The sequence below is a fragment of the Magnolia sinica genome, chromosome 4, assembly GCF_029962835.1.
Source record: "Magnolia sinica isolate HGM2019 chromosome 4, MsV1, whole genome shotgun sequence".
NCBI classification, from domain to species: Eukaryota; Viridiplantae; Streptophyta; class Magnoliopsida; order Magnoliales; family Magnoliaceae; genus Magnolia; species Magnolia sinica.
This window is the reverse complement of record NC_080576.1, coordinates 101,410,675-101,425,954: the sequence shown is the minus strand read 5'-3', so window position 1 is coordinate 101,425,954 and position 15,280 is coordinate 101,410,675. Positions and strand designations below refer to the sequence as shown.

Below are 15,280 nucleotides of genomic sequence, written 5' to 3'. Positions count from 1 at the left end.
GGGAAAACATAGGCAAAGTTGCTGGCTTTCGTCTGTTCTCATGGCAGAGTGAGGTATCAACTTCATCCAAAACTTTTGTGGCCCCAAGAAGTTTTCAATGGTGGGAATTCAATCCCAACTATGTGGTTCACTTGAGATTTGGACCTACCTCATTTTTAAGACCATGCCCTAAAATGATCTCGCAAAAAGGATGGACGACATTGGATATACAACATATGCATCGAGGTGAGCCCCACAGTCAGGGCTTCACCCAATTATTTTTTACCCCTACCTCATCTAATCCGCGCTGTTTAAAGACTTTGATTGGTTAAGGCATGGGTGCCCCCTACCACATTACCGTACCGTGCTTGTCTCTACACTCTGCGTTGCATCTTAAATAATGATCTAAACCATTCATGTTCTAAAGTGACTTCTTACAACAACACATGCTTTTTGTGCTCCCATTAAATGAAAACTTATTATGTAATGCAATCTTTTTTGTAATTTTTTATTCTTATATATACAAATATATGTATTTAGGCATGTCCTGAAGTTTCACTAAGAAATTCCATTGTTTTCCCCATGTTTCCTCCATTTCCTCCAAATTTCCGATTATCAACGATATTATCGACGATAACGATATTATATCTTTATCTCTGGCTAATGAAACTTGTAGCGACACCAACAACTCGAACACTACTTGGAACTAGGAGGTGATGATGGGGACATCAAAGGACACACTCGGGTGCACCAGAGACGAAGATGACCACCCACATCAGCGCAACTTTCTAAAAATGAGTTCCAGATGGGGCATGCATCAGGAAGACCCCACTTTGGGATAATGCATGTGGGCTGCTTAGGAGATTATTTTAGTCATAGGATTTTTATTTCGTATCGATCCGACTGTTGGATCTTGTCGATCAGGCCATCGGGCCACCAGATCTTTTAGATCTGGGTCCCTTGGACTCTGATCTTGCTTTCTTTATGTTTTTTGTTATTTTTAGGAGTTATTTGATGGTTGAGATTTATAATATTTGTTTTAGTTTTCTTATTTTAGATGATGAGCCACTTTACTTAAGTGAGTGGCATAGTTGTAATTATGCTGAAATTTAATTCCGAATTTTTTAATTATAAAACCACAAAAAGAATGGAGTTCCAACCCTAGTGGTGTTATTGAAAAGGAAAAAAAAAAAAAAAAAAGATTAGAGCTCTCTTGTATGAAGGAATTTTTCTCCTTATTTTCTAGGGTTTTTTATTATAAATAAAAAATTTTAAAATTAAAAATTAAAAAAAAAAAAAAAAAAAACCGCCATTCCAATTAAATTGTGGAAGGGTAGAAACTTGTCTAGTAGTGGATCCCCCAAGGTACATCCTTCCTCTTCCTCTTCCTCGAAAGGTAGTCTTCTTCTTATATGTTCCCCTCTCTTCTTCAAAAGGTATTCTTCTTCTTCTTCTTCTCTTATCTTCCTCTTTTTCTTTCCATTACAACCTTCTAAATCCCAGATCTTCAATTTCTTATTTTCCTCAATTTCTAAAAACCATAATTCTAAAATCCCCAATTCTCAGGAACCCTAATTCTCCATATTTCAGATTTTCTCCTTCCTAACCCTAATCATAAAACCTACAAATCTGTCCATTAAGTGTGGAACGTGCCTATGTTAAACTAAAAGTTTTATCCTTCCATCGATCCTAGTTTTAATTGATTTATGTGATTTCTTAGCATGCGAGCATGTGATTTAGGTTAAATCAGATTTTATTTCCTATTGTTTACTCTTAATTAATTAGTAAGTTAGCATCTTTTGTTAATTGAATTACTTTATGGACTCTTTCATAATCTCTACGTTGCATGCCAGCATTAAATCATGTGTCCTGCATCAGGTAAGAATGGATGTGAAGGCATCTATCTCCCTTTCCCAAACGATATGGACTTAAATAGGAATGATACCTGAAATAGGATTCTTGAAGCCAACATCAAATAGTTGGGACAAGGGTTTATGATAACGACGACCACGACACTGATGATGATTATTAATATGACAGGCCATTTATATGTTACCACATTGCCTCCCAAGTTCAAATTATTTTAGTCCAATAGTGATGCAAGACAATTAACCACTTGCTCTAAAAGCTCGAACTGATAGAGCATGGCGAATCAATCCCTTTATCTCATAGCCCAGGCCCCACATCCCATGGGTTAGGAACCTCGGCCAAACCCCCCTCATGGGCCCCACTTCACATAGTTTCCGCTTCACACGAGCCACCCACCTCACAAGGGTGGGGCCCGCCTCACATGGGCCGCCTATCCCAAGTGTGCCCCTGCATCCCATAGGCCACCCCACTCGAGCCCGATGTGAAAATGCCCTTGCATTAAATAATTTGATATTAACAATCTTCGTCAGGGTATTAGAATTTGAATTTTGTGATTTTTTTTAAATATTATGACTTTGGTTTTTTACAGTGTGAACTGTATACAATTGTATCAGAAAAGACAAGTTACTATTTGACTAGTACCCATCAATAACAACTGCACATCATTGGTTTTCAAATACGTATTGAAAATATAACTAATGAAATTGGCAGTAAATGAGTAACATCTATGACAAACTAGACAGAATTATAAATTATGACTACATAGAAATATAGAAGATTATGAACGTATGTAGTAGTCTGAAAAATCAATGGGGGTTTGTTTACCACTTCGGAGATGAACCCATCATGCACATTCCCATCCCACAAGAAATGATTATCACATGATAGAGGCTTATTTCGCTTATACACCATTACCAGTCAGTATCAGATGTTACTATCATTATAGGGGCTTTCATTATCACCAACCCCTGACACATACCAGGCAAAACACATTGGTCTTGGCCAATTTTTGCATCCTTGTTTCAATGGATATTAGCGGCACTCAATAGCAAAGCATGCTCTTTAATTAGTAAAATAACAAGAAAAAACACCCACAAATGAACAAAGACCAGGATGAAAGAGATGTAACCTGCAGTAAACATGCATAGGATAAGTAAAAGAAGGCATAGCCAACCTGAATTAACACAAAAGGTTTGCGTGAAAGACCCGCCTGCAATGAGAGCAAAACAATTGCCTGAGAAAATACATGATAACATAACCACAAAAAATAAAATAAATAAATAAATAAAAGAAAAGAAAACTTGACAGCATACTGAGCTATGGAATGGTGGCCAAATTTAGGGGAAAAAACATATAGTATAGATTAAAGTAAAGAAAACAGTTATATAGCCATTTGCACTGTAAGACTCACACGAATCGCCTTAAGTTGTGATGCATTGTGATTACTTTCAAGATACTCCATAAGGGGGCGAGGAATATTCCAGGACCGGTCTTCATATTTAGCATCTGTTGATTTATCAGCGGCTGATAATATCAAATCCTTGAAAGGAAGAGAGCCAATGGACCGAAGAGCCGCATATTCACGCATGATGGTTGATAAACTGCTAATCTGTATGATGTATTGCATTTCAGTACAAAATTCAATTACCCGGAATCTGGTAATTGAAATCATTAAAAGCTAACCATGGCCAAAACACCCACACTTCAGCTCTCGATGACATGAAACAGCGGCAATGACTAACATGTTATAAAATTATTGAAGAAAGCTGACATTCATCCACAAACTATGGATGATAACAAGATACAAAAACATTTCCTGAGACTGCCAAATAAAGCTTTAGCATGGATAACATGGTAAATAAATCAAAAAATATTGTATACGTGGAATGAGGTAACCATATCCAGCAAAGAAACATGTAATTGGTGATTATACTGCCATATCAACCAACACATTCATTGCTTTCGGGATTGAATCAGATCCTTTAGTTGAGTCCGAGGTGAGCATGACCCACTCAAGGTGGTGGCACAGTATGTTAGTTAAATGTGATCATTTACAAGTGGGACAATTCCACTGACAAGTATGAGCTACATCTGCCTCAAAGACAGAAATGGTGGACCACCTTCTCATCCATCGTAATGAGGCCTCTTTCATCTGGAATTATTTTCTAAGCATTTCTGGTACTGAGTGGCCTCTGCAGTTTGGTGACTGACCAAGAAGGGTGGGGGTGGGAGAGAGGCAAGGATCCAATTCCACAGGTCTGAACAGTGAACACCAAGGCTGTTTTCTCTGTAATCCAGATTTGAAAGAAATCTTAAGGTTTGGTTGTTCACTGTGAAGGGAATATAGGAAAAAAATGAAATTCTAAAAGCTTCCCACCCCAAACAACCACCCACCCACCAGAACCAACCAAGCTGAAAGTCTATTCATCCAAAAACATAATAACAGTTACATGCACCAATAAGTTTATATAGTGTTGAGGACATAAGAAAAAGGCCCTACTGCAAATGGAAAGGTCCAAAATGCCTCACTTAGATCCATTGACTAACGGCCCATATGTGCTGGTGTTTTAGTCCTTTCCTTTGTTTTAAAATATAAATCACGAATAACTACTAAGCAACTAGCTATACACTAATCCATTGACATGTGTGATCGTGTGCGGATCACTTTAGAACATCTGTACACACATGCAAACAAAGCCCTGATTGCATCAGTCCCCCGGGTTGGAAGAACTTGGCTTTGTCGAGTTTATATCAATTTATTCCCATAGTATTCCAGGTTGGTGTGTTGAAAATTTTCAGCGGAGACCACATGCGTTCAAACCTGTCAACCTTTCCACCTCACCAATAACTGCTTGTAAGTTATATCCAACTCGACATGCAGATACTATCTTCTCATCAAGCACATCCTCGATCACTTCTCCACATTGTCATGGCACTTTTGGAATTTGAATGCTTGCTCTTCTATGATCTCATCCATATAGAGCGCAAAATGTGTGGGAAGATCTTTCATGTTGAAAATGGTACTATTACTAATCTTCAGCCCGGGTCAAAGTTCAATAAGGTATGCATTATGTCTAGTGAGGACCCATACTCAAATGTAGCTTCTATATGATCTTGTTGTATACAATTCAGGATTGAGAAAGTAATGCAGGGGCATTTTCACACCAGGCTTGAGGGGGGTGGCCTGTGGGATGCAGGGGCACACTCAGGGTGGGCGGCCCGTGTGAGGTGGGTGGCTCGTGTGAAGCGGAACCTATGTGAAGTGGAGCCCACGAGGGGGGTTCGACTGAGGTCCTAACCCATGGGATGCGGGGCCTGGGCTATCAGATAAAAGGGATAGATTCGCCATACTCTATCAGTTCGAGCTTTTAGAACAAATGGTTAATTGTCCAGCATCAAAGTGGTGTCAAAGTGGGAGGTCTCGTGTTCGAGACTCCTCACAGGGGGTGATTAATGTAGGGGCATTTTCACACCAAACTCGAGTGGGGTGGCATGTGGGATGTAGGGGCACACTCAGGGTGGATGTTCTATCAGTTCAAGCTTTTAGAGCAAGTGGTTAATTGTCCTGCATCAGAGAGACCATAACTTCATCAATTTTCTTGAATTGCATGCAACATCTGCTTACATTAATATGGAGCTTGTAGTTCTCATTGTTGAGAGCTATCTTGCGCTTGAACTCCTCATATATCTCCTTGATTTATTGTCTTACAAACCTTAGCATCCTGTTTGGTTTTGCAGTAATTAGAGGAGGTAGCAATTCATAAGAAATCAAGGCTTCAGCCAATGGTAATTTAAAAAGGACATATCCTTGTGGTACGGTTCATTGAATTGTTGTAAGTGAACATTGCTTATAACAAGACAAGGTCCCATGTGCTTATAAATTCACCCACCAACATCGAAACAAATTTTTGAGACTTCAGTTAACTACTTAGGTCGACTATTGATCCAAGGATGATGATACGCACTTGAGAATTTCAATGAAATTCCATCTTAGCCTAGAGCATCTACCAGAAGTACCTCCTGTTCAAAATATCATTAATGGTTACATGTATCACAGACCTAAGATACTGCCATAATATCACAGATACCAGAGAATGCATCGGTGACTGAGGAAACATTAGGAAAAAGGTGAATTTTTCAATGAAACTTCAGTAGATTTTAAAAGAGATGATTACACAATTAGGACTTAAAATATTGTAAAAAACAACCATACAAAATAAGGGCCCAAACTATGCTCTAGTGGACAAAATATTTAATTAATAAATATGACTTTAATGCATTATTTCAAATTAAATATGACTTTAATGCATTATTTCTTTTCTTTTCTTTTCTTTTTTTGAAAGATTATGCAATATAATTAAAGGCAAGGGGCAAACGAGAACAGGAAACAAAGAAGATTGAAGAACCAAAAAAAAAAACCCCAAGACTAAACCAAAAAGAAAAAAAGAAACAAAAAGAAAAAGAAAAGGAAAGGAAGAACAAACAATAAAAACAAGATACAAGGGGCACAGCCCCACCTAGCCCAACAAAGGGGAAGGCTAAGGAGCTCGCTCCTGTACAAGAGATATAACCCAACTAGAAACCCCGGTCTTGGATCCTATGAGTGATGAGAACATCACATCACATACACCGTTATGTACGTATCATAGGAGGAGACGGGCCGTACTGATTTCTTTGTGACTAGGCGAGTACCCATATTCATGTTGAAGGCCCCATGTGCATGTGCGAGCATCTGGAAGACCCCACACTGGGAAGATGCACATGGGTTGCTTTAGTAAGTGCTTTAGACCGTTGGATTTGAGGGACGTGACGATCGAGCAATTGGATCGCGTGGATTACATGATAGGACCGTTGATCGTGGACCATTTTTGTTATCATAGGACATAATTATGTTTTAGGAATTAGTTTGATCGATTTATGCTTTGGACACCTTATGAGTGATTTTATTTGATTTTTCATTAGACTAGGATTATTTTGGTCAAAAGTTATTAAACGGGGCTTAAAAATCTTGAGCCTATATGGGGGGGGGCGTGTGACCTCCTCATTGCTTGTTTTTATGATTTTCTTTTTTTTTTTTTTAAGAACTCTCGTGTTTCTTCCTAATCTTCATGTGATGTGGGGATGTCTTCCATGTGAATTGTAAGGAAAATCGGTGCGAAGTCTATCTTCATCAACGAAAGTGTGAGGCTTCCTTCTATCCCCATATTCACATCTCTTCATCAACCTTCCGATCCTCCTCCTTAAACCTTTCTCGACAAGCTGGACCATAAAAATCCAAAACCCAACCTACCTTGCCCATAAATGTGGTCGTACACGTGTGGCCGTACGGTCCCTCCCTTGTCCCTTTGTCCTTCCACTACCCGTACAACAAAACCCTATCGTCTCTTGTCCAAACCCTAACCCCAAATTTAAAAATCCAAAATCTTCCATTTTTTTCTAAATTACCAAACCCTAGATCTTCAAAACCCTCAATTAAACCAAAATTCCTACATTTCCTACTTCTAAAACCCCAATTCTCTTCTCCTAATACTCAAACCCTTTAACCCATTTACCCAATTTACCGCATTAACCTTAATTGCAAGTTTTCCCCAATTTCCCTAAACTCTAATCATAGTATTAGACATTCTTCTTTAAAACAGTCTTAACCCTGTGCTATATGGATGTTTATACATCCATTAGGTCCTAGTTTCCCATATTTAACGGTCTTATAGGATGATGCTTAGCAACCTAGGCTTAAACTATGCAAGATCTCCTTTTGGAATTTTGGAATTTGTGATGATGGTAGCAAACTTTGTGATTTTCATTAATAAGTTTGATTTTGTTGATTGATCTCTCACATTAATTGAGTCCATGCATTGGTCCTATATCAATGAGATTGCAAAAGCACCGATTGTTGCGCTCAAGCCAAACAGACCATAAAAGGGCGAGCAAAGCAGTCTCCATCTAGTCATACCAAGAGCGTCGCCACTGCCAGAATGTGAAGAACGAAAGAGGCCTTCTATTGACCTTGGCATGACCCAACACATGTTGGTGGATCTAAAGATGTCGGACCAAACAACCCCGGCAAAGGAACAATGGATGAAGAGATGATCAACGGATTCCTCGATGTCTAGGCAGAAAAGGCAAGCATTAAGGAGCACCACAGATCTTATACACAAATTATCAATCATAGGGATCTCGTTTTTACCCACTAACCAAGTGAAGGCCACCACTTTAGGAGGGGCCCATAGGACCAAAGGAACATAGTGTGGCTCCAGAGGCACGAAGGCACGGGCTACGGCAACTTGGAATAAAATGAACACACCGAGAACGAGCCTAACTAGCTGAACCTCCACACCAGCTTGTCCCCCGTACCTGAGGTAGGCGAAATCCCTTGCAAATGAGACAGAAAGTTTGCCAGATCAATAAGTTCAGAATCATTCAAATTGCGGCGAGGGGGGGAGTGCAAACCCCACCAAACCCCTATGAAGAGAAACAACTGGCAACCAAGATGTTCACTATCGAGCAAAGATTGGCCAGTCCAGGAAAAGACACGTGAAGAGGAGAATCACCACACCAAACGTCATACCAAAACCTAACCCTAGATTTGTCCACAATAGTGAAGCTGAAGCTAATGCATTATTTCTTAGGACTCAATCACATTGATACATAAAATACAGTACCCCCCATAGGAAAATCTAGTAACTCATTCTTCGAAATCCAATCGGAAAAGTCTTTTCATACTTCTTGAAATTTGATTTTTTGTGTAAAAGTCTAACTACATTGAAATCTCCTCCCACACACCACGGCACATCCCATCTACTCCGACAAGAATCTAACTCTACCCAGAAGTTTGCTTGTTGTTTTGGTTTGCGCGGCCCATAAACTGATGTGAAGCACCACAAAAAACCAAATTCCCCATCTTTTAGTAGCACCGAGACCGAGAAGTTACCTATCCAACTGCCTTCTTTACTCCATAACACTGCATTCCAAATCAGTAAAATAGCTCAAGTTGTACCAACCGCATATGCTACTAGCCACTCTTTTTGCTTTCCCCACCATATGGAATTAATCAACTGTTGGTCAGTCTCTTTCAACATGATTTCCTGAATTGCTACCATCTGAATTTTGTATCTCTTACACATCTTTAAACTGCCCTCTTTTCTGCACACACCCCAGCCCCCTCGCATTCCAAATCATAATCTTCATAAGCACATTGTTTGTTCCCCCTGGCTGCCTATTACATAACTATCTTTTGAATTCTTTATGCTCCTGTTACTCTGCCATTATTATCAACGTTATCACCCCTATTAATCGCGCAACCTCCATTGTTACCAACTTGATTATTCTCATGCCCTGAGCTATTGTGATCCTGCTGCCCTTCAAACGAGATATTTCAATCATCGATGTTTCCTGAATAAGACCACTTCCCCTTGTTGTCTTTGTACCTGATTTATGCATAATTGCTAAGGGAGTAAGAGTTTTTGCCTCTTCGATTGCTTCCGAAGCCAAGTCATCCTGGCCATTATGAATCTGACAAACTGCTTCCGCAATGTTGGGGGTACCTTCCGTACTTATTTCGTGGCGGACATGAATCACGATCTGACCGTAGAAGCTTTTGATTGCATACGGATTACCCGCTGAATCTAGGCATTTGTAGAACTCCATTGTTGCCGCATGAGATTCATCCAACTTTCTCGAAGCACAAACAACTGCTTCATCATGTATGCTCAACCCCTTTCTGCTTTCTGGCAACATTTTCTGACAAAAGCCCCTCACTATCTGAGAAATCCCCTGTTTCAATGTTAGATTGAAGTTGGATAGCACTTTGACTTGTCTGAAAGAAACTCGAGCTCGAGTTTTCTATTTATATCGGGCTCTGATTGAAATTCTGTTCGAAATGGGTTATAAACCCATCACATGTTCGTTCACTAAACTTTTCTTTCGCATGTGTGGCACCTGAGCATGCCTGAACACGCTTCGTAGACTTCTGCATCCGATCGTTATGCTCTTTGGTCGAGAGTATGCTTTTCGAAGAAGGAACCAAAACGGAAAGGTCCTTGCCACAGGTCGAGGAATCGTTCACTAGAGGGGCGACTTTTTCGCCTCCTTCATAATAGCTAGCCCCACGCGTCCTCTCAGCTTCAGAAACTATGCCACGTGTCACTATTTCCTGATCTACTCCAGCATAACTTTTCTTATAGCCAATAAGAGCACTACAGCCACTGTATTGAAGGATTGGTACTCCACTAGAGTTTGCACGTGATACTCCTTCGAAATTTCAAGCAACCACCATTGCCGCATTGTTTGTACCCTCCTCTGCAAGTCTCTGAGAATCTTCGTGTTCCTGAATCACTGCCACAAAGAGCTTTGCATCACCACTCTTTAACCCAATTGAGATCGGGTATTGTATTAATTTCTTGTTTCTAATTCAGATTCTCGCAAATCGCAGTTCCTTACTCCCATCAGTAAGGCTATCAATGGCTACCACTGAACCAATACAAGTTCCAATTTCTTTTAGAATATCATCGATCCAGAATTCCAGAGGGATATGCCAAATCTGATACCAGTGTTCTTCCCACCCGAAGATCGACCAATCTTCCCATTTTTGGATTTTCAAGACTGCACCACTACCGCTCGACTTACAAACAGAGAAGATAGTGTTCACATGTTCCTGGCATCACAATGATACGAGCATTGTATTCTCCCAAATGGTTTTGACTACCACATCTTCTTCCTCAATTTCCCCAGTTTCCAGTTAACCACTGTATGAGATCTGTCTCTTCTATTCCAGGCGTCACAGTAACTACGAAGCAATGTTCAAAAGACTACAAGGAGTCTTCGAGAATTTTCGAATGAATCAATACAACTGGCCCTTCCTCTGTAGATGTCCTCCAAACCCATATATTTTGCAGATTTTGATCATCCTCTTTTGCTTCGGTTGCTTGTTCGGAAAGATTCAGCACTGCTTGTTTGAAAGAGCAACCTGGAATCAAATCTGTAACCTTCTTTGAAGAGCCCGAACTTTCCAGAGCATGATTGGAGACATCTTGCTTCGTATATCTTTTCAGTAATCTCTACTCCTGTATCTCCCTTCTTGACTCTGCCTTTTGCTTTCTTTCTGGCCCATATCTTGCTTTCTGCACTTTCAAAATTTCCCCCCCAAAGCTCTCACCATTGAGATCCTGAATTGCTTTTACCAGTTCCTCTTCCGTGCTCATTCGAACGAAAGTGACCCCCCTGCTCTCTATTGAATCTCTGTGTCAAGGTGCTACCACCTCCGTTACAATTCCTCACCTGAAAAACCCCTCTCAAAATTTACTGGCTTCCAGGATTCTGAAAGCCTTCTACAAACAAGGTAGGGTAATCTGAGAGAGGACTAATATTTTTCTTTTGAATCTTCTGATTTTTCTTTTTTCCAGACACTATTTCCCATCTACCTGATTTCTCGCACTCAATCGCTGAAGCTTCCTCCGGAATTGAATCCAGTTGTTTGCCTTTGTCCCAATCAATTTCTCAATATTTTCCATTCACCATCTTGTCCTAATGAGTTTTCTGACTTGTTTGTGAATTATCACCTTTACCGGAGAGGAGTCTTCTGAAGCAGATAATCCTAATAAGAATTTGGCCACCCTAAATTCTTCAAGCTATTGATTTTGCCTTTATAGATAGATTCATAAGGGGCTGATATACATGCAGCTCTTCCACATGCATTTATGCTGTGAAAAGCATTCTCCAAGGGAGTTGTCGTATGTAAATATTTCTTCAAACTGTTGATATGTACGAGAGATGTTTATCATATCCCATACTTTGCAATATCAAGAAACACAACATTTGCACTGATGGATTGTTCCATACTATTCTATAATCATGTCATGAATTGAGCTTTCTCTTGAACTCACTCATCATATTTACTATCATTCTCGTCAGGACTTGTGAAAGTCAGGTATTTTAACTTCCCTTTGGCCATCAAGAAGACTTGCACAGACTTTGACATTTGAAGATAACTTGTCCCATTCAACTTTGCAGAGGCTATTTGGACCATAAAAAATTAAATAAAATAAACTGATGGACTGACAAAACCAGATTCATTCTCAATTTTTTCCTTCAAAAAACAAATTCAAGATAATTGAATGCACACCACTTATGGAAATCAGGTTGAGATGCTTGTGCACTTGAAAGCTTCAATCACTTGGGCAAACAAGAACAACACATTGAATGGGAGACACCAACCAGCCCAACACATCACAGTAGAACGATCGCGTACAGTTTCACATGTCCTCAACCGTCAAGGATGACCACATCCATCACTCATGGCTTCATGCGCAAGTCATCAACAATAGGCTGGCGCATAAATAAAAGAAAGAAAACTAGTTCTTTAAAGAACTCTAAGCACAAAAGAAAATAAAGAGAAAAGGAAGGACGAGGAAAGGAATTAAGAGAAGAAACAGAGGCGGAGGAGGAGGAGGAGAGAGAGAGAGAGAGAGGCTCTAACTTGACGAACCTACCCTAATACCATGTAGTTTGAGGAAAGAAGTAAGAAAGATTAATAATATTTCTTCAATCTTCATTAAGAAGAAGAAGGAGAGGGTAAAAAAAAGGTATAGGACTATGACATATGATAAGGGACTAGAATGGTAGAGAAAGGAGAAAAAATGGGCTATACAAGAATAAGGTCTAGATTATAGTCACTCAGGTGGACCGTAGGATTGTACGGCCCACACGCTTATTAACTATAACAAATATGACAGAATTTTTCAATGAAACTTCATCTATACTATACATAACGTGAACAGCGAATGGACATTTTTACTTACTGCAATTAGTTCCCATAAGATGAGAAATTTCGATATTTTATGGACATGGGAGGGCATTTAAATGAAGTCGAGGGAATTTTGGGAATTGTAAAATGTAGTTGATGTCCCAAGGACGGTTCAGATTTCACCTACCAAAAGCCCTTAAAGGCTAGATTTTACTCCAAAAGTGAGTAGCAAATGAAAACTTTACCCTAGCAATTAGTTCTATAAGTGGTTAAAACTACAGCATATGCGAAGAATTTTTACAAAAGCAAGGGTAATTTAGCATAAAACCTTGCAAGTAGCCTACACATCTCCTTCCTGTTGGACGTAGACCACACCTGTGTATTCAAAGAGCCCGTGCAACCAAGGTTTCTATGGGGGCCCACCATGATGCATGTCTAAAATCCAATCTGTACATTTGTTACATCCACTCATGTTAAGATATTAAACCAAAAAATATGGAAAATCTAGAATGGGCTCCAAAATTGGAAAAATTCGAACGGGTCATCCACTACAAAATCCTTCTCTTCCTCTCTACATGTATACACAAGGTGCATGTAGATTCATTGTTTCCCCTCCATTCCGTCTCTTTTTTCATCTCCCCCCCACCATCTCTCTCCTTTTTCCTTTATCCACGTGCATTTGCACATGCCACAGCTCCTTGTGAAATGTTAAAAGAGACAATTACACACTTAGATCTTAAAAAATTTACAAAGAACAAGAATGCATAATAAGTTTCCATTGTATAAGGTCATAAACCATGTGTTGCCTAACAGAAGTGATGTAATTATATATAAACAGATTTCATAGAATTTGTAAATCATATAAGTGCCAAAACACAAACAATACACCCAAAAATCAAAAGAGAGAGAGAGGAGAAAAATAAATTTGTGCCCACTACATCCCACCTATAGATTCCCCAAAAACATCCCAACAAAAAATGAGTTTTTCGATTTTTTCACCTCCCACGCTACCTCAATGTCGATGACACATATTGCATGCATCGACAATATCGGTAAACTTTATAAGGAATCCTAACGATATCACACGATATTTCAGAATATTGCATGATATCATCAATACAGTGTGATATTATTAGTAACACCAAGGAATTTTATAATTCCCTACACATTTTGCATCGAGCACCTACGATACCGATAATGTCGGCTGATATTCTTAGTGTTGAACACACTTGAGATAAAATACTGTAAATTCAAGCTGATAATATGGGACAATCTCTACCCTTCTAGAAACCTTTCCCCATGTTTAATGTAGGTGGTGTTAATTATGGAAGCGGATTGCGTTCTCCCCCTGCCCGCATCTTGCCAAGAACGGGTGGATCTGCGTGGGGGCCCACCATGATGTATCTGTTTATCCATGCCGTCCATCTCTTTTCTCAGATCATTTTAAGGAATGAGCCCAAAATGAGGCAAATCGGCTTTCTGCATCTAATGCAACCCAAGCTTACTATTTGGTGTGGTCCACTTGAGCGTTGGATCTGCCTCATTTTTGGGTTCATACCTTAAAATGATCTGAGAAAAGAGATGGACGGCGTGGATAAACAGATACATCACAGTGGGCACCCACATAGATCCACTCGTTCTTGGCTAGAGAAGGGCAGGGGTAGGACGCAATCCGCATCTGTTAATTAGAGAACAAATGCATATCCATCAACATGCTTTGCCATGAAGGACTGTAACAAAACAGAAGAAACTTCTTCCCAACAGAAAGTTAGGCCCCATGAGAACTTTAGCTATAGGGTTGGCAATTTCACCAATAACACCAAAATATTAGCGAGAATCTAGTGTACTAAGTGGAGGAACAAGATAGTTTCCATTCAACTTGTTTTAATTTTATTGGCACCATGGAGTTCTATTGGCACAACCTCTATTTTAATGGCAACGAAGAGTTCTATTGGCACCAATCCAAAACTGGTGTAAATTGAGTTGATATCTACGTGGGGCTATTTCTAATTGTAACAAAAATTGCATATCCATCAAGTGGCATCAACATAATTTGTTGTGAAGCACAATAACATATAGAAATTATTCCTAACACAAGGTAGGTCTCAAGACTTCTTTTTTTAATGGTAACCTCAAGACAACTTTTTTTTAAAGAAAGGTGAGACCTTGGGAGCACCCCACCTGTAATTTTGTTAATGTGGTAAAAATGGTGTACATTCATTCGGGTGGGCGCCACAAAAAGAAACAAGCCTTACCTATCATGTAAACCACAAAAAAAGGGGGAAAGCATTTCCATTGTTGGAGCTAATTACAAGCAAAAGAAGGCCACAGCTCAGTTCACACTTACACAACTTCTAAGGACGCACTTAAAAAAACATATCAATAGCCAACATATTTTGATGGCTCAAGCCGGCAGGCAAGAAGGCATAGCAGAAACCTCATTGGATGAAACAATTTCCCACCACTCCACATCCCCATTCAACATAGCTCACATAAAACCTCTACTTCAACAGGCAGAAAAGCAATATACCGAGACATCACATCTATCTGCGCTTTCAGCCGGCTAGACTAACAGCACCTCGCACCAATAATGGCAACGGCAACGAGCCAGACCGAAAACCAACAAAGACAGACCCACATCCGCCCCCCGAACCACCAGCTAGTGAGTTGTGAGGTATGCCTTAAAGTATT

General features: G+C 39.7%; 1 protein-coding gene across 6 annotated transcripts in view; it reads right to left on the bottom strand.

Moving 5' to 3' along the window:
- The window catches only part of LOC131243539 (probable helicase MAGATAMA 3), a 66,516-nt gene that overhangs the window by 41,454 nt on the left and 9,782 nt on the right, over window positions 1-15,280 (bottom strand). For 5 of the 6 annotated variants that reach the window (XR_009170116.1, XR_009170118.1, XR_009170117.1 and 2 more), the window contains 2 exons: window positions 3,260-3,457; window positions 3,023-3,058 (listed from right to left, as the gene is read on the bottom strand). The exons of the other annotated variant lie outside the window; for it this stretch is intronic. Coding sequence is in view for 2 of the 5 variants with exons in the window: in XM_058242962.1 (XP_058098945.1) it covers window positions 3,023-3,058; window positions 3,260-3,457 (234 nt within the window). In the remaining 3 variants the exon portion in view is untranslated. The remainder of the gene's footprint in view (window positions 1-3,022; window positions 3,059-3,259; window positions 3,458-15,280) is intronic. 6 annotated transcript variants of the gene reach the window in all.